The 20,306-nt window shown below is 43.9% G+C and overlaps 1 protein-coding gene, 2 non-coding genes and 5 pseudogenes across 3 annotated transcripts; all 8 read left to right on the top strand.

The window, feature by feature from the left end:
- The first annotated feature begins 101 nt into the window (after window positions 1-101).
- LOC124201252 lies at window positions 102-220 on the top strand. Its single transcript, XR_006877575.1, has one exon. It is a non-coding gene; the product is annotated as a 5S ribosomal RNA (ribosomal RNA).
- A 559-nt stretch (window positions 221-779) lies between these two features.
- Window positions 780-898, top strand: LOC124201238 (annotated as a pseudogene).
- A 573-nt stretch (window positions 899-1,471) lies between these two features.
- LOC124201242 lies at window positions 1,472-1,574 on the top strand (annotated as a pseudogene).
- A 753-nt stretch (window positions 1,575-2,327) lies between these two features.
- LOC124201269 lies at window positions 2,328-2,549 on the top strand. The gene has a single exon (XR_006877586.1). It is a non-coding gene; the product is annotated as a small nucleolar RNA U3 (small nucleolar RNA).
- A 5,175-nt stretch (window positions 2,550-7,724) lies between these two features.
- LOC124199564 lies at window positions 7,725-10,748 on the top strand. Its single transcript, XM_046595399.1, has one exon. It carries the CDS (start codon window positions 7,725-7,727, stop codon window positions 10,746-10,748), a length of 3,024 nt encoding a protein of 1,007 aa, XP_046451355.1.
- A 576-nt stretch (window positions 10,749-11,324) lies between these two features.
- On the top strand, window positions 11,325-11,499 carry LOC124201257 (annotated as a pseudogene).
- Window positions 11,500-18,669: 7,170 nt separating this feature from the next.
- Window positions 18,670-18,788, top strand: LOC124201240 (annotated as a pseudogene).
- A 559-nt stretch (window positions 18,789-19,347) lies between these two features.
- LOC124201243 lies at window positions 19,348-19,466 on the top strand (annotated as a pseudogene).
- Window positions 19,467-20,306: the final 840 nt, after the last annotated feature.

A 20,306-nucleotide genomic window follows, 5' to 3' on the forward strand; every position in this document is an offset into this window, starting at 1 on the left:
GGTGGTTTTGGTAAGATTAGTGTGTATTTCAAAAAGATAAATCTCAAGCACAAGTAATAGATTAGAGGCGAATATGGTCGGGTAATTGCGTCTAGTTTAATGTCAACGGCCATACCACATAGAACTCACCCGGTCTCGTCAGCTCCCGGAAGTTAAGCTATGTCGGGTCCCGTTAGTACTTGGATGGGTGACCGCTTGGGAATACGGGATGCTGTTGGCATGGAATTATTTTATTTTTGTGAATCCAATTGAATTGAAGTGCTTCCCAAGATGGGTGATACTACATGGACTACAATGTATTATTTTGGCATTAGTTGAAAATGGAAGGAACGTATTTTTTACTGGATATTGCCTACTAGACGTCCTCCAACCTCTTTGTTGCTGAAAGATATTTGAAACGCCGTGCGCGAAGCGCACGGCACAGCCGAGAGGCTTGTACGTTGGCGGTTTCTTCGGGCAGCTCTATCTAATCTCTCTGGCTCTGAGATCCTTATGCAACGCAAGCTAAGTAAGGGAAGCAATCGTTAGCCTTATGACACTTGGATTGTTGGCTCATTGATCGGACATCCCCGGAACGGGAAAATTAAAAATGACAGTTAGCCAAAAATAGTGGCGTTTGGAAATATTATCAAATTTTATATTCGGTTGTCCATTGACAAATGTACTTATATGTCCTCGTTTGTTTGGCTAAGGTTGTTGTGTATTTCGAACAGAAAGTAAGCAAGCATTAGAACTAGATTTAGAGGCGAATATGGTGGAATAATTGAGTCTAATTTGATGTCAACGGCCATACAAAATAGAACTCACCCGGTCTCGTCAGCTCCCGGAAGTTAAGCTATGTCGGGTCCCGTTAGTACTTGGATGGGTGACCGCTTGGGAATACGGGATGCTGTTGGCATGGAATTATTTTATTTTTGTTAATCCAATTGTATTGAAGTGCTTCCCAAGATGGGTGATACTACATGGACTACAATGTATTATTTTTGCATTAGTTGAAAATGGAAGGAACGTATTTTTTACTGGATATTGCCTACTAGACGTCCTCAAAGCCCCTTTGTTGCTGAAAGATATTTGAAACGCCGTGCGCGAAGCGCACGGCACAGCCGAGAGGCTTGTACGTTGGCGGATTCTTCGGGCAGCCTCAGAAATACCTATACAAGATCCTAAGAAAAAAGACAGCTCTTAGATGAGCCATGCACGAAGAATCTGACAAAGGCTCTGAGATTCTTATTCAATGCAAGCTAAGTAAGGGAAGCAATCGTTAGCCTTATGACACACTGCCGAGAGGCTACTACGCTCTACGAGGCTATTACGTCGGTTGCATCTGCACACAGCTCTGGCTCTACAATATCCATGCAAGGTTGATATGGACTGTTTTGGTAAGATTAGCGTGTATTTCAAAAAGATAGATCTCAAGCACCAGTAATAGATTTAAAGGCGATTATGGTCGGGTAATGGCAACTGAACTGATGTCAACGGCCATACCACATAGAACTCACCCGGTCTCGTCAGCTCCCGGAAGTTAAGCTATGTCGGGTCCCGTTAGTACTTGGGAATACGGGATGCTGTTGGCATGGTGTAATTTTATTTTTGCTCCCCAAGTTAGATGAGACATGGAATATAATGTATTCTTTAGGTATTAGTTGAAAAGGGTATTGCTGGGACTTTGATTAATGATACCATATATTGTAAAACGCATGTTTGTTTGATCTCAGTACTTTTAACGACAAAAAAAAGATAGAGGTTTGGCTATTTTGTTGAGGCTGTTGCATGACGCCCACTCACTGGCACGATCCCACTACTGCCGAACACGGGAACTTTTGGCTGCTAGGTTTCCCTCCTGACCCACTACGCTCCTCCTTAGCTAACCTGCACCTACTAGATTCCTCTAGCAGATCCATGCTGATGTCAAGCTTAGTGCGGGCACCTGATCAACATGCGGTATCACGAAACAGGGCTCCTAAACTCAAGCCATCCACTCTACCAAGCCTCCCCGAAGCAGGATTATAGGTGCACGCCAAACACCCAGCTGATAAATGGGCTCTCAATCGATAATACATTACTGTAATAAATTGATTTGATGAGCACGCGGATTCTTTATTGTGTCCAAAATTGGTCTCGTCACTTGTTCTATAACTATAAAAGAGCTTCTCGGTGTTTCAATAAATGAACAAAATGCAAGACCTGACAATTTATGTACTGTGTGCGTCAAGTATTGCAAATCTCAATTTAATATTCCGAAATATCGATCTATGCACTGTAATTTACGCCAAAGCTCATTGATCGTACAAACCTTATTTAGAGTTCTGCAAAATAACATTGCATTTAAGATCATACTTCACAGGATCATTTCTGTAGTATATCTTGACTTGTTTCCCACCAGAAACTTGTCTCCTTTCAACCCACGATGACGAGTTAAGACGCTGGTTTCTGAGCGTGAAACAGGCTGTGAGTGTAGCTGTCTCGACAGCATCAAACACAGTCATTGAGGACCGTTTCCGTTAAATCCATGTGAAATAGCGGAAGGAAACTAGCGTGTTCAGAATGGTTGAGATGATAAAACAAATTTAAATTCTTGAAAATCTAAAGAGATAAATCTTAATAATAATTCCAGGTATTCGTGTCCTTAAATCATCTGCTTGTATGGCAAAATAAATTGTGAAAGGCAAATGGAGATGGATACTTCATTAAAACGCATTACAAAACACATCTAACAGAGACCCCAAAACCGTACTCTCCAACTGTTCCCCTCCTCCCCCTCCCTCCTAACATTTCCAACAGAGAGTTTTTCAGAATTATCAATCTTGAACTGTCAACCACCTCTTGTCACACCCCAACTGTTGCTTCGAGACGCAATACTCCGAACAACACAGAAGGAGAGGGGACCTCACCCGTCCCCTTCTCTTCCTCTCCAGCTTCTCCAGTTTCATCTTCTTCTTCTTCTTCTGCATCAAACACCTCCAATGACTTGTCCACTCAACGCTCGAGTCCTTCTACTCCAAACATAATCTCAGAAAACACTGAATCCCTTGACTTATCAATTTCCTCTTTCAATTCTCCGTCTTCATCAAAATCTTCCAACAACAATGATTCCTCTTACGAATCTCCAGCCTCATCTCCCAGCCAGCTTGGTAGATTGGTAGCTCCCGGAGACGCGGTGTGTCCACTAGAGGCGTTTAGGAGTGTTTGGGGCGCCAGGATAGAGGCTTGCAACACGGTACAGTGCCTCGACTCAACCCTCACTAAGTGCAGCGCTGAGTGGCTAAAACTTTCTGCCACACCGGAAGACTCGACCTCTTCTCAGAAACGACCGCCCCCTCCAAAGAAGCCACCAGACGCCCACCGAAAGCGAAGCCAAAACCGCCAGCAACAACGATCAAAAGAGCAAAATTCAACGTCTATTTTCTTTGTATCCCCGCAGGGCTGTCAGGAAAATTCTCGAAGAAGAATCAACTGGATATTCTGGAACAAAAGAAACAGCGACTGCATTTTTGAAAAAAACCTACTGTCAGCCAGGTCCTTCTCAGGAGCAAGTGGAGTCAGCCCGTGCTCAATTCGACCACTGTGATTGGAAACAGACGACCGATGACGACATCAGGCTACTCTCAGCTCCCCCCAGTCTTAGCGAAATCAAGCTTAAACTCGGTAAAGCTGCTAACACTGCTCCAGGAAGGGATGGCCTTGAATATCGCCACCTCCGGTCTCTTGACGGTAATGGCGAGCTCCTAGCAACCATTTACCAGGCGGTGTGGTCTCTGGGTATCCCAGCCTGCTGGAAAACATCTCGAACCGTCCCTATCTTCAAGAAAGGAGATCCCTCTGATTATGGGAACTTCAGGCCAATATCCTTACTACCAACCATGTACAAGATATTTTCGGGTATAATATCGTCCAGGATAATGGCCACCGCCACGAGACTAGGATGGATTTCCCAAGAACAAAAGGGATTCCTTCCAGGAGTTAGGGGTATCCAAGAGCACACCCACATACTCCACACTGTGATCGAGCAGGCGAAACAGTCTAAAAGGAAGCTAGTGATTGCTTGGCTCGATCTCACCAACGCATTCGGATCAATACCTCATCCGATACTGAACAGCCTGTTCGAAAGCCTCCCGATACCAGACGAACTTCGCCGCATTCTGACCGATATCTACTCAAACAACATCATGGACTTTGCCGTCGGACAAGACTCAGTTCAAATCCATCCAACAGCCGGAGTCCGACAAGGAGATCCATTAAGCAGCGTCGTCTTCAATCTGGCGGCAGAACCGATCATCAGGACAGTAAAATCAAACAACAACGGGTTCGCAGTCTACCAGTCAAGAGTGTCCACTTCGTCCTACGCAGACGACATTGCCATCGCAGGATCTTCAGTCAGCGAAATCCAGGGAACTCTCAATGCCACCGAGAACACGGCAACCTCACTCGGCTTGAGATTCAATCCTAACAAATGCACGTCACTCACACTCATTAATGGCAAATATTCTGTAGATAACCGCCTGAAACTCGGAGACTCCCAAATAAGGGCCCTAGCCGAGGACGAACAGGAAAACTATTTAGGGACTTCACTAGGCTCACGACTAACCTTCCGACCCACCACGTCACTTCTCGGAAATTTGATCAAGATTGGCGACTCCGGTTTGGCTCCCTGGCAAAAGCTGGAAGTGTACAGAAGTGTACTACTCCCATCACTTTCCCACCACCTTGCATCGGGAAGAGTCGAGAAAAGATCCCTCTACGACCTGGACGTCGCTTGCAGAGATTTCCTTTGCAAGGTAGCCTGTGTCCCTATGTCCGCTAACACTGCTTTTTTCTACTCAGATCGCCGCGTGGGAGGACTTGGAGTTCTCCTCCTCACAGACGAGGCTGACATTTGGACCCTGGCAAGAGCACTGCAACTCCTAGATAGCAAAGACAAGAACGTCAGTGAAGTGGCAATGGCACAACTAGAAGAAACCATCAAATTGGGATACGGCAGGAACGAGGTCCCCTTTCCACTTCCTATTAACGAGTACTTGGCAGGTTCCATGGAAAAGGGACTTGGAGCAATCCGACATGGAGGAGCATCGATGAACCTTTGGACCCGCGCAAGGAAGGCCTCGGGCTGTTTGAAGAGGATAAGGATTGATGCATCCGGCGAAGAGTACAGCAAAGTTATCGCCGATGACATCTCCACAATCTCCATCAAGGCAGTCAGAGGACTCCGGACCGCGATGAGGCAAAGGTGGACCAGCAGACTCCTGTCAGCTCAACAAGGAAAGACGGCAACCGGATTAGCTCTTGACATGGCCAAGGAGAACGCAGGTCTCTTATCATGCCGAACGCCACTATCCTTCCAGGAATGGCACTTTCTCCACAAGGCGAGACTAGGGATACTGCCAGTCCGAGGTGGCCCAGGATCAAAGTCGACAGTCAAAACCTGTCGACTAGGTTGTACGAAGCTGGAAACCACAGACCATGTTGTATGTGGGTGCCAGGTAAACTCCGCTCTTTCTATTAATCGTCATAATTCTATCTTAGGCCTGATGGCGGAAGAAACGGAGAAACTTGGCCAAACCGTCTCCGTCAACCTCGCCATGGACAACTCCGGACTCAGACAATACCTGGTGGTCACTTCCACCAACCCTCCCATCATCATCGACGTCACGGTTCCACTCAGCAGTGCGGATGGACTCGAGAAGGCACAGGCAAGGAAAATTGAAAAGTACAAACACCTTGGTGTGGTACTCCCTCTCGTGGTTGGTTCACTAGGGTCCTGGCTCCCAAGCAACGATGAGATATGTCTTGCCCTGGGATTCTCGGGTAGAAAATGGCAGAGCCTCAAGAAGAAGATGAAACTACTGGCCATCCAAGGAACAACCCAAATCATAGCCAAACACCTGGCATACCAGACCGAAGCAAGCGATCCCGAACCCGAAGAAGAAGAAGCAGAAGAGGGCGCAAGTCCTCCCTCTTCCTCAAACTAAGGGTTTTTAACGTAGCGTTGACACGTCGTCTCGCGAACTTTTTCCCTTCAAACTCAATTAAAATAAATCATTGTATATATGTTTATTCCCAGTCCTGGAAAATACAATGCATAAAATCTGTTCTTATCAGTTATTCCCAGATGCCACTCGCTTGATCTTTTGCCTCTTGTCCCAACCTTTGAAGTGATCACCTTCTTCTCCCTATTTTTCTACCGCCTATATTGACCGTATTGATTTTGCCTATGTGTACCCTTGCTATATTATGAGTGACAGTGAATCTTCCAATTGTACGCCGCCTAGTGGGAGCAGGTTCACGGAGAACATTACTTATGTGGTCTACATCAGCCTTCCCATCCCTTCTTCTGCCACCTTCTCCTGCCACATCTGCACTACCGTTGGGCAGAAGCTGTCGACCCATAACAGCCTGAAGAAGCACTTCTGCGCTACCCACAAAGGTACCATTGTTGTCCGCTTCGAGTGCCACATCTGCCAGTTCGAGTTACCGAGCGTGAGAAGCTATGCCGCCCACCATGCTGAAATCCACTCCCGTCGACCGTTGTCTCCACCCTCTACCACGCCTGGTACACCCCAAGTGCCGCCCATCTCTTCCGAGGCCATTGATTGCTTCCTCGCGGCGGCTCGACGTCAATCCATCTCAGAGGAGCTGCCTCCTGACCCATCTACTGTGGCGCCGATCCCTCCGACGGCTGCCCCCACTTTTCTAGATACCATGCCGATGCATCCCCATCCGCCTGGCCTCCTCATCAACTTCGGGCCTCGTGAGCTACTCCCGCCCCTCAGTGCTTCTCTCAGTGATGTGCCAAGTGACTTCCCTCCTCCACCGCCAGAGCCAGATCCTCCAGACAGAAATGGCTCTCTATGGTCCTGGACTGGTCGTACGAACGTTCTGTATGACGTGCTTGATCATCCGGTTGTGAGTGGTTGCTGGGAAAGAGGTGGTGGTGGCCGCTGTTATCGCCCATGCTCCAATCCACCAATAGTGACTGAAGAAATTCGCATTGCCCGGCAGCTTCTTCTCCCCAGTGCAGTTTCTGTTCCGTCACCGGAAATGCCACAAAATAGTGTCGCTCCAGTGCTTGCTCAGCCTCCTTCGCCGCTAGCTACTCCGAGCCTCCGAAATACTACCCACACGCCACCTACCGGCTCTCTTCAAGTGTCTGGCGCTCCAGGTGCTCGAGGCCTAGTTGGTGCTGAAATCTCTCCTCCTCCCATAGTGAGTGAACCAGTGAATTCACCCTCCATGCCAGATGCTCCACCGTGGAATCGGGATGCTGGCCATTTCGACCTTCCTCGACGGCCTGGCCCTCGGCTGTCTACTTCTCCACTTTCAGCCCAGCCACCAGGGCTCGATCGTCCATATTCTTCATCAAGTGAGTGAGTGCTTCCGTCTCTTCTAAGTGAAATTCCGCCCTGGAACGTTGGTGCTGGTCACTTTGACATCCCGCAACGGTCCGCAAGGCTGGCCAATTTGTCACACCACCCGATACCACTGCGTGTTCCCCGTGAAATCACGCGTGAAGGTCAATCTCGTCGATGTGCGCCTTCCACGTCCACTACCAGTGTTCATAGTGGCCATATTCTTTCGTTTGGTGAACCACTGCGCTTACCACCACTTCCAGATGAAACGCCCTTACACACGGCTGCTAGTTACTTTAACCTGCCTAAATTAGGGCCGAGTTCACGACCACTGACGCAACAGCATCAACCACACCGTGTCACGTACAGCAGTACGAGGACATGGTAAACCCGCGGGTGATGACGGCTCATCAACCTCCTCCTCCAAATGAGGCGGATTTTGCTGCTGAACCACTGCCCAATGATGGGGCAGATGACTTTGCTGACCCGCCGGATGATGACGGGCTTCCTACTCCACCAAAGCTTACGGACCAGCAGCGTCAGTGGAATGCGACATTTCACTCTCTTCTGCCGACAGATCTCGAGGGCCTGTCGGCTCTCTCCCAAGAAATTGCTACCGCTGCTGCCGAACGCAAAGACGCAGCCCCGCCAGACCAATCCCGAGATGCCGTGCCCACTCAGCGGGGTACACGTCGAGCCCCACCTCGACGTCAACAGTACAACCCTCAAGATGCTTCAGAAATTCAAAAGCTCTACCGGATTGACAGAAATAAGGCGATGACTCACATTCTCGCCGAACCATCTCCCTATTGTGCGGCAGATCCAGCTGCGATCGAGGCCCACCTCTCAACAATTTTTTCCGGAACTGACCATCCATGGTCAGACCCGCCGCCTTGCGTGCCGGAATTCACCCAGACAACTACACCCGAAGAACTGACCTTCCTTACTGCGCCCATTACACCGCGAGAAGTAGCGAACCGTCTCCAGCGGATGAAAAACACAGCACCTGGACCAGATTGCGCCCGATATGCTGGTCTACGACGGGCTGACCCAGGCTGTCATACGCTGGCCCTTATATATTCCCGCTGTCTTGCCCAGGCCCAAGTTCCCCTGGCATGGAAAGAATCCACTACGGTCCTCATCTACAAAGCTGGCGACCGGGACAACTTGAACAACTGGCGACCGTTATCACTCGGGAATACGATTGCCAAACTTTATTCTGGAGTCTTGGCTGATCGTGTCTCACGGTGGGCGGAAGATGGAAAACGGATTTCCCCCCAACAAAAAGGCTTTACTCGCCACGACGGCTGCCTTGAACATAACTTCATTCTTCAATCTGCAATCAACCAAGCCCGGCGCACTGGCCAAGAACTTTGTGTGGCGTGGTTGGATTTGGCCAACCCCTTCCCATCGGTACCTCATAACCACATTTTTGGTACTCTCTCTCTTCTAGGGCTTCCTGCTGAATTGATTGCTGTCATTCGTGATCTCTACACGGATACTACAACACGGGGGATGACATCTACCGGTTTGACGGCCCCAATCCCTCTATCTGCTGGAGTCAAACAGGGTTGCCCACTGAGCCCTGTCGTCTTCGATCTTGCAATGGAGCCCATCATCCGGGCCGTAGTGGCGCTTAAACCGCTCTCCTTCAAGCTCGGCCTTATTGACCAGTCGACTCTGGCTTTTGCGGACGATCTATCTCTCCTGGCCAAAAACGATGTTGCTCTTCAACGGCAACTTGATGTTGCATCCGAAACGGCAGACTGGTGTGGCCTCACTTTCAAGCCTTCAAAATGTGCCACTCTTCATATCCTCAACCGTGAAACGGTTGATTCTGTCTTCACCATCGACGAAAACCCTCTGGCGGTGCTGGGAGAAGGTCAACACTACCGCCACCTAGGTGTCCCTACTGGATTCCGCAACAAACAAACTCCGGAAGAATCTCTTGCCAAAATTGGGACCGACCTGGATCTTTTAGACGCCAGTCTACTCGCCCCTTGGCAGAAAATCGACGCCGTTGTCACGTTCCTAGTGCCCCGCCTCGATTTTATCCTCCGCGGTGCTGACGTGAGAGTTAAGCCTCTGTCTAAATTAGACAAAACCATGAAGAAATGCGTCAAAAAATGGATGAATCTTCCGCAACGGGCTAGTGCAGAAGTTGTTTTTATTCCCAGCCCACTAGGTGGAGCTGGTATCTTTCCCTTTAGTGATATGCGCAACGTCTGTGCCGTAACTCACGGATATAGGCTACTCACTTGCCCCGATGACTCCGTCCGCGAAACGGCATGGGAAACTTTAAAAACCGCGGTGCAGCTGAAAATTCGCCATGTGCCGACTATGGATGATGTTGCGTCATATCTTAATGGCGCCACTGATGGTGAAATGGCCAAAACTAACGGGGATGTCCCATCTCTATGGTCACGTGTTCGCATCTGTACTCGTGCTCTTCGCCGTACCGCCGACATCCAGTGGTGGTGGTGCGCCACCCGTGGCGAAATGCAACTCATCGTTCCCCGCCCAGACAAGGAGCCGAATCAAGCACGAGCCCACCCAGCGGCCCGTCGTCAAGTATGCAGCCTCCTTAAAACGGCCCTTCGAGCTGCCTATCTGCAGCGCCTACTCAAAAAACCTGATCAGGGAAAAGTGTATTCCGTGACCAGTCTCAGAAGTGAATCCAATCACATGATGAAATCTGGCCTCTACACCCGCTTCGCTGATTGGCGTTTCCTTCATCGAGCTCGACTGGATACCATGCCCCTCAACGGAACGCGTCGGTTTGGCAACGGCAGCAAACGCTGCCGTCGTTGCAACAACATACTGGAATCCCTTCCACATGTCTTAAGCCATTGCAAATATGTCAGCCGACCACGAGCCCTTCGACACCATGCCACTGTCCATCGCCTTGCTAAAGGCACACCGGCCATTGCCGGCACTACCAGTGAGGATCGGAAAATTCCTGGCACCAGCTGTCAGCTCCGTCCTGACCTTGTGGTGACTAACGCACTCACGCGTTCCATTTCAATCATCGACGTCGCATATGTCTTCGAAAACAAATACGAAGCCTTCCAACTGGCCAGATCAGGCAAAATTCAAAAGTATTCCCTTCTGGCTGATGAGCTTCGTTCCCAAGGCTGGGATGTCTATCTCAACGCTTTCATCGTTGGGGACCTTGGTGGATGGGACCCCGATAATGAAACGGTCATCCGCCAGCTCCGGATTAGTAAAAGCTGCGCCAAGCTAATGAAGAAGCTTATCATCAGCGACACTATCCGGTGGTCGCGGGACATCTATGTTGAATTCATCAGTGGCAAGCGGCAATACCAGGAAGTGGCTCCAACCAACCCAATCCCGGCGCATCCGCGCTGCGATCCTGCTCGGATTGAACAACCTGGCGAAGAATAATTTAACCTTTTGTCTTTTCTTATTATTTTTGTCATCTACTTCTCGCTGATATTCCCCATTCAAACCCAAACAAAACAATTGGTCTCCCCAACACTTGCTATTTATTTTGTTCTCCCTGCTCCTCACAAAAATTTTTAACTTCCCTCCCAATTTCATACTTATTTATATTTTTCTTCCCGTCGTAAACTCTCCCTATAACTTCGCTCCCAACTTAATATTTATTTCTATTTTTCTTCCCGTCGTAAACTCCCCCTATAGCTTCACTCCCAATTCCATATTTATTTCTATTTTTGTTTCTCCCCGTCGTAAACTCCCCCAATACTATATGTTCTTTTTCAACTTTATCTCCAAACTCTGATTTGCTCTTATCTTTTTTTCTCACCGTCGTAAAATCACCCCAATTTTGGTTTTGTTTCTATTATTATGATCAGCTTCTCACACGCAATACCGATGAGTAATAACTCCTCTCGCAACTCTCTCTAAATTGTAGACATATTCTCCCACTTTTTCTCTCCCCAAACATTCATTGTTTGGTGATCTTTCCCTCTGGCATAGCCAGCTATGTACATGCTAAAAATTCATTTTCAATAAACGTTTAATCTGTTCTTATCAGCTTAATATCTGATACGGGTTCAAATGGACCCCAGAATATTAAACTGATTTTTGGCATACGGTGGGAATACAGTGCTTGCACTGCTCCCGCCACGGGTTGACCCGGTATTGCAGTACCTCCGGGATCGGCTCACCCTCTATGAGGGAGAACATATTGAATAAATCCTTCGCGTTCCTGGCGGATGACAGCCGAAGCATACGAGTTCTCTTCACCTCGGGCTTCATATTGCCGGCCACTAGACTATATGAAAGGGCCTACAGTATGTCCCCCGGTCTAAAGTGAAGGCCAGGAAAGCGTAGCTTCGGCTGTCATCCGCCAGGAACGCGAGGGAGAGTGATAAAAAATGGCGACTGGGCTGGGTGGGAAACTTGTAAAAATTACACTTTACTAGATTGGGAATAACTCGGCCAATCTAATCTAGAATGTAAATTCCTTTTTGATTCGTATTGAGGGATGGACGAGCAAACTTTTGGGAGAATTTGTTTTTTTTTAAGGTTAGCATTTACCCATAAAGCGATACCAAAGACCCCCCAAAATTGTTAAAATTTGAAAAAACCCAAACTTTAACATTAAATATCTCCCGAACGGCAGAGAATATTTAAATTCTGCAACAACAGGTGAATCCGGAGTAAAAAACTGGATATGCCTGAATTATTTCAGATTTTTAGGTCCCATAGCGGAATGGGAAAAAAAGTGGGGTCCATGGATTTGGTGCACTTGAGTGGTGGATTGCTTGTTAAAATGACAAACTGATAGTTTTTCGGTGGTTTTGGTAAGATTCAACATGTCCTCTCCAACTTAAGACAAGGCTTTGTCTGAAACTTTTTCATGTAACAGACAAAGACATGTCTTAAGTTTTCCTTATTTTTATTACATTGCCTCCTTATATTTGTTATACATTTATTTTATCCCTTTTCAATTCACAGCATAAACGTCCATACGTTTATATTCCCTTTCATAATTTTATAAAAAAAATTATGTTTTAATGGTATATGGGTGACATAAAAAATTTCAGACACAGTCTTATCTTAAGTCGCAGAGCATATGTTGAGGGTTGCACATTTTGAGAATTTTGTTTCTTTTTATCTTAGCATTTCTTTAAAAAACTTAAACCTTAGCGTAAAGCAATTATCAAGTTTACTTCAAGATTTGAAAAAAAACATTTTTTGAAAATTCTTCCCATTTTCATTGTTGGAGCTTGGATACGTTGCTTAAAAAGTCGGTAAATTTTTAATGTGTAGATATTCACACATGGCCTCCGGCGGTAAATTTGCAGGGTAGAGGTTGTGTTGTATTGACTCCGGGGGTAAATTTGCAGGATAGAGGATATTAACGTTTTGCCTCCGGCGGTAAATTAGTAGTGTAGAATTTTTCACGCATTGCTTCCGGCTGTTTTTTTTTCAATATGTATATTCTTTAATTTTACTGTTTAGTTTTGTGTAAAAATTTTTTTTTTCGCGAAATTTTGACTTGTCTGAGTCATGGCTAACAAAAGCATCCGTAAAAAAAATTTATCCTTATAAAAAGTAAGGCTATAATTTCAATCGAACCATGTATCTATTTATTCCCCAGCCAGTGCTATAACCATTATGCTATTTCAGATTAAAATTTAATCATTTAACAAATATATATTAGTTTTGCGTCAACGCCGTGTTTGATGAGTGCGTGAAAAATTTTCTATTACGTTATATCGTCGGGACTGCACCTTGGCTGCACCTATCCATTCCCTGACACGCCGTTTTTCACGATAATCGATGTAAGCGGGAGTGGGCTTGAACCACCATACTTGATATCTTAAAACCAGAGCCATAGCCACTACACCGTTAGCTGCTGTGATTGTGTAACCTTTGCTAGATTCAATTGGCCTGCGGCGGTAAATTTGTAGGGTAGAGATGTTCACGCATTGCCTGACATAGGATATTCACGCTTGGCTTCCGGCGGTAAATTTGTAGGGTAGAGAAATCCCGCACGGCCTCCGGCGGTAAATTCGCAGGGTAGAGCGGCATAGCCTCCGGCGGTATCCTTGTAAGATAGATGTGATGACGTATTGCCTCCGGTGGTAAGCTCGACCAATCACAGCGTGCGCTCACACCTACAGACAAACAAACAGACAGATACACAAACAAACTCCTCCCCATTTTAGCCCTTTGCGCTTTATAGACAAGGGACTATTATATATAGCGCTACTAAGCGAAAGGTAAACGCGAAGATTACATATGTGCGATATATTTTATTTCCAGTCAGATTTTTTTTAGATATATTTTATTTATGAGAAAATTTTTGAATGCTGAAAGTTGTTTTAGATATGTATATTCGTTTTAGATCTAGCGCTATATATTAAGCGCGCATGGCGCTAAAAAATAAATTGAAATTATTTTTCGCGCGATGATCTAAATTACGCGCAATTAATTCCATCATATTATAAAAGAGCGATATAAGCGCTAAAATAAATATTTAGCGCTACATATCATACAAACATAACGCGCATCGCAATCAAGTCAATTGCTCTAATAATTTATTTGTACTTAACTTGTGAACGAAGCGCTAAATTCGTAAATTTACGAAACGCACAAGCGCTGAAATAAATAGTTTGCGCTAATAAACGCGCATCGTATCAAATATTATTAAATGGGCGCGACAATGAAAACGATTGCGGTGACTTGTCGGACGAGTACCGAACGCTTGTCCGTTATTTTAGTGCTTATCACGGATCCGGCTACCCATTATTTTAGCGCTAAGTGCCGCCCGTCTGCTCAGTGAACAAAAAAAACAAAGTCAAATATTTCGCGCTAGATCTATATTGCTATCTAAGCGAGCATGGCGCTAATAACGATAAATTTTTCCTTAACTTTTGAGGGATGCGATAAATTAATCGCAATCAAGTTTAATATAGTATAATTTATGAAACGAAGATAAACCGCTATAATAAATCTTGAGCTCGAAAAATTACGAAGTCAAATAGGCTAATTCGTGCTAGATCTAGTGCTATGTAAGCGCGAATTGTGCTAATGTTTTTTTGATTAACTTGCGCACGTTGCGCTAAATTTATTCTAATTTATTTCATCCTATTATTTATGAAACGCGCAAGCACTGAAATAAATATTTAACGCTGCTTACCGCGCATCATAATCAAGTAGGCTAAATTGAACTGTCGCACTTCTGGCAAATTTCCGGCTGAAATAAATTGCGCCAAATTTTGAGCATCACACGTTACTTTATCGCTAAGCGTCGCCTGTCCACTGTTTCAGAAGCTCGCTCCATGAAAATAATTACGTTAAATATTTCGCGCTAGATTTCTCGCTAATAAGCGTGCATGACGCTTATGATTTAATTAAGATTAACTTACGCACAATTTGCTATTTATTGTTATTTATTATTCTTCGCTATGAATTTTATCATAATATTAAAGAAAAAATTCAATTCTATTTAAAAAATTAATTCATATAGCTACTTAACGCGCTTCGAATTAAAGTAAATACAACGGAAGCACATCCCGCAAAGTTTGGGCTGAAATTTATTGCGGTAATATTTCGCCGTTTAATTCCGGGATTGCAGTACTGCCCCTTTGCGACTACATGAACCACATGTGTGTCGTTGCAAGCAAGCGGTAGTCTCACTAGTCTGGCCAGCACGGAATTTAAGGGTAAAATATTATTTTTAGCACTTGCTCGTTTCTTAAATTTTATGATGATATTTATCGTGCGCTATTTAGCTTATCGCAAGCAAGTTATCCAGATTATTAGTGCAATGCGCGCTTATGAGCTAGATCTAGCACGATATTTTTCAATTAATTATTTGCGCGGAGTGAGCCGCCTAAAACAGTATAGACAGGTGGTTCTTCGCTCAGAAACGGACATTAGCGCTAAAAAAGTCAAATAATTCGTGCTAGATCTAGCGCTATTTATCGCCTGTCCGCTATTTCAGGCTGCTGGCAAAGCGGAAATAACAGCATACACTTTTAAACACGTAGTAGGCTTCTAATAATTTACTTGCGCTTCACTATAGCACGCGATGCCGGATGCGCTATACTTTATCGAAAATTCATTTCGTCAGATTTATTACGAAACGCGAAAGCGATTAAATGAATATGTTATTGCGCTATCTAACGCGCATCGCACTAAAATTTATTAAACAGGCGAGACAAGGAAAACGATTGTGGCGACAGCGGTCAGACGAGTAGCACACGCACCCGTCCGTTATTTAAGCGTAATCGTCGCCCATCCCGTTCTTGGCGGCTCACTGCACGAAAAATAACGAAGTCAATTATTTCGAGCAAGAATTAGGGCTATCTTTCTAAGCGCTCATGGCGCTAATGATTTATTTGTGCTTAACTTTTGCGGGATGCGCTAGACGTAGCGCTATCAAGTTCATTATATAATTTACGAAACCCGGATATCCAGGTAAAAAAATATTTAGCGTGAAATATAGATTAGTCAAATATTTTGCGCTAGATCTATAGACTGGATCTAGCGCGATGTAAGCTCGCATTGCGCTTTTCATTTACTTGTGATAAACTTGTGCACGATAAGCAAAATTTAGCGCGGTTATTTTTATTATTTTATTAGCGAAACGCGCAAGCGCTAAATTAAATATTCTGCGCTACTTAAGGCTAACGCACATCGCATTTAAGTAAATTCAACAAGCGCGCTTCTCGCAAATTTTGGTTTTAAATTATAATTTGTTTTATTTATTGAGTAGCGAGGTCTCTCGGCCGTAAAGAAAAGCCGTCAACGACGGGTAGCCGATCAACCGGGACAGATCGACCGTCGTGAAACCCATAATCGGACTAATCTGTGTACGTGTCGTCGCCAGCAAGTGAATTTTATGGTTAAAATATTAGCGGGATAAATTTCATATGAAAATTGATGAGAGAGCTCGTTTAGTGTGATGCGCGTTAAGTAGCGCACAAAATTTTTTTAATCGCGAGTAAGTTATGTAGAAGAAAAAAATTAGCGCAATGCGCGCTTAGTAGCGCTATAGATCTAGCGCGATATTATTAAATTAATTATTTGTTTAGAGCGAGCCGCCCAAAACAGTAGACAGGCGGTACTTAGCGCTAAAATGGCGAACCGGCCCGCAATAATCGCTAAAAATAGACATGCGCGTGACTGTACATTTCTATACAGGCCATCAGATCAAATTACAGGCGCTCTTTTAGCCTATGTGTATGCGTCTGCAAGATGCGCAAAATTTAGCGCCATTAATTTCAAGCCAAAATTTACGAGAAGTGCGCCCGTTCATTTTACTTAAATGCGATGTGCGTTAAGTGGCGCTAAGCGTTTCGTAAATTATATGTGAAATGTATTGCACAGAATTTAGCGCATCGTGCGTGCGTTAATCTCAATTAGATCATTTTCGACAAGCGCGCTTACATAGCGCTAGATCTAGCACGAAATATTTGACTTATCGATTTTTCGCTGAAAATATTTATTTTAGCTGGTTCTCCTCGTTTCGTAAATGCTATCAATGAACTTAATTGCGCTACGTTTAGCGCAATTCACAAAATTTAAACAAAATGCAATCATTATCGCCATGCACGCTTAGATTAATGCTAGATATAGCACAAAATATTCAACGAAACTGTTTATTGCTGTGCGAGCCGCTTAAAACAGATGACGGATTTCGCTTAGCGCTAAAACAACGGAGGGACCCGCAATAAGCACTAAAATAATGAACGATCGTGCGCTACTCGTCTGCCCCGTGACCGCAATCGTATTCGTTGTCGCGTCCGTTTAATTAAATCGTGCGTGAATATCCTATGTTAGGCAATGCGTGAACATCTCTACCCTACAAATTTACCGCCGGAGGCCAATTGAATCTAGCAAAGGTTACACAATTACAGCAGCTGACGGTGTAGTGGCTATGGCTCTGGCTTTAAGATATCAAATATGGTGGTTCAAGCCCACTCCCGCCTACATCGTTCATCGTGAATCACGGTGTTTCAGGGAATGAGTACGCGCAGCCAAGGTACGGTCAAGACGATATATTGTGATAGAAAATTTTTCACGCAAAAAACACGGCGTTGACGCAAAACTGATATATATTTGTTAAATGATTAAATTTCAATCTGAAATAGCATAATGGTTATAGCACTGGGATGGTAATAAAGAGATTCATGGTTCCAATTTCAGTTATAGTCTTACTTTTTATAAGGATAAATTTTTTTTACGGATGCTTTTGTTAGCCATGACTCAGACAAGTCAAAATTTCGCGAAAAAAAAAAATTTTACACAAAACTAAACAGTAAAATTAAAGAATATACATATTGAAAAAAAAACAGCCGGAAGCAATGCGTGAAAAATTCTACACTACTAATTTACCGCCGGAGGCAAAGCGTTAATATCCTCTATCCTGCAAATTTACCGCCGGAGTCAATATAACACAACCTCTACCCTGCAAATTTACCGCCGGAGGCCATGTGTGAATATCTACACATTAAAAATTTACCGACTTTTTAAGCAACGTATCCAAGCTCCAACAATGAAAATGGGAAGAATTTTCAAAAAATGTTTTTTTTTTCAAATCTTGAAGTAAACTTGATAATTTCTTTACGCTAAGGTTTAAGTTTTTTAAAGAAATGCTAAGATAAAAAGAAACAAAATTCTCAAAATGTGCAACCCTCAACATGCTCTGCGACTTAAGATAAGGCTGTGTCTGAAATTTTTTATGTAACCTATACCATTGAAACAGAAATTTTTTTAGAAAATTATGAAAGGGAATATAAACGTTTGGACGTTTATGCTGTGAATTGAAAAGGGATAAAATAAATTTATAACAAATATAAGGAGGCAATGTAATAAAAATAAGGAAAACTTAAGACATGTCTTTGTCTGAAATTTTTTATGTCACCCATACCATTAAAACAGAAATTTTTTTAGAAAATTATGAAAGGGAATATAAACGTTTGGACGTTTATGCTGTGAATTGAAAAGGGATAAAATAAATGTATAACAAATATAAGGAGGCAATGTAATAAAAATAAGGAAAACTTAAGACATGTCTTTGTCTGAAATTTTTTATGTCACCCATACCATTAAAACAGAATTTTTTTTAGAAAATTAAGAAAGGGAATATAAACGTTTGGACGTTTATGCTGTGAATTGAAAAGGGATAAAATAAATGTATAACAAATATAAGGAGGCAATGTAATAAAAATAAGGAAAACTTAAGACATGTCTTTGTCTGTTACATGAAAAAGTTTCAGACAAAGCCTTGTCTGAAGATTAGTGTGTAATTAAAAAAGATAAATCTCAAGCACAAGTAATAGATTAGAGGCGAATATGATCGGGTAATTGCGTCTAGTTTCATGTCAACGGCCATACCACATAGAACTCACCCGGTCTCGTCAGCTCCCGGAAGTTAAGCTATGTCGGGTCCCGTTAATACTTGGATAGGTGACCGCTTGGGAATACGGAATGCTGTTGGGATGGAATTATTTTATTTTTGTCAATCCAATTGAATTGAAGTGCTTCCCAAGATGGGTGATACTACATGGACTACAATGTATTCTTTTGGCATTAGTTTAAAATGGAAGGAACGTATTTTTTACTGGATATTGCCTACTAGACGTCCTCCAACCTCTTTGTTGCTGAAAGATATTTGAAACGCCGTGCGCGAAGCGCACGGCACAGCCGAGAGGCTTGTACGTTGGCGGTTTCTTCGGGCAGCTCTATCTAATCTCTCTGGCTCTGAGATCCTTATGCAACGCAAGCTAAGTAAGGGAAGCAATCGTTAGCCTTATGACACTTGGATTGTTGGCTCATTGATCGGACATCCCCGGAACGGGAAAATTAAAAATGACAGTTAGCCAAAAATAGTGGCGTTTGGAAATATTATCAAATTTTATATTCGGTTGTCCATTGACAAATGGACTTATATGTCCTCGTTTGTTTGGCTAAGGTTGGTGTGTATTTCGAACAGAAAGTTAGCAAGCACTAGAACTAGATTTAGAGGCGAATTTGGTCGGGTAATTGCGTCTAGTTGGATGTCAACGGCCATACCACATAGAACTCACCCGATCTCGTCAGCTTCCGGAAGGTAAGCAGTATCGGGTCCCGTTAATGCTTGGATGGGTGACCGCTTGGGAATACGGGATACTGTTGGCATGGCGTAATATTATTTTTGCTTCCCAAGTTAGATGAGACATGGAATATAATGTATTCTTTAGGTATTAGTTGAAAAGGGTATTGCTTGATCTCGGTAGTTTTAACGAAAAACAAAAGATAGAGGTTTGGCTATTTTGTTGAGGCTGTTGCATGAGGCCCACTCACTGGCACGATCCCACTACTGCCGAACACGGGAACTTTTGGCTGCTTGGTTTCCCCTTCTGACCCACTACGCTCCTCCTTAGCTAACATGCACCTACTAGATTCCTCTAGCAGATCCATGCTGATGTCAAGCTTAGTGCGGGCACCTGATCAACATGCGGTATCACGAAACAGGGCTCCTAAACTCAAGCCATCCACTCTACCAAGCCTCCCCGAAGCAGGATTATAGGTGCACGCCAAACACCCAGCTGATGTATTGGCTCTGAATCGATAATACATTACTGTAATATTTTGATTGGATGAGCATGCGGATTCTTTATTGTGTCCAAAATTGGTCTCGTCACTTGTTCTATAACTATTATAGAGCTTCTTGGTGTTTCAATAAATGCACGATTTGACAATGTATGTGCTGTGTGCGTCAGTTTTGCAAATCTTAATTTAATATTCCTAAATATTTATCTATGCACTGTAATTTACGCCAAAGCTCATTGATCGTACGTATGGGAGCCCAAAACCGCCACTTTTTCAATGTAATTTTTTTTTTCAAATATCAATATATAAAACAGAAAAGATGTTTCTTTAAAAGATATTCTTTAAAACAAAATTCAATATAAAAACCGGTAAAAAATATAATATAAAAAACATTTAAATATAAAAACTGGTAAGAAGTATAATATA

This window comes from Daphnia pulex, chromosome 8 (assembly GCF_021134715.1).
Source record: "Daphnia pulex isolate KAP4 chromosome 8, ASM2113471v1".
Lineage (NCBI taxonomy): Eukaryota > Metazoa > Arthropoda > Branchiopoda > Diplostraca > Daphniidae > Daphnia > Daphnia pulex.

Excerpts from the sequence above, each read along its gene's own strand:
- LOC124199564 (XM_046595399.1), top strand. The coding sequence starts at position 7,725 with ATGGTAAACCCGCGGGTGATGACGGCTCATCAACCTCCTCCTCCAAAT.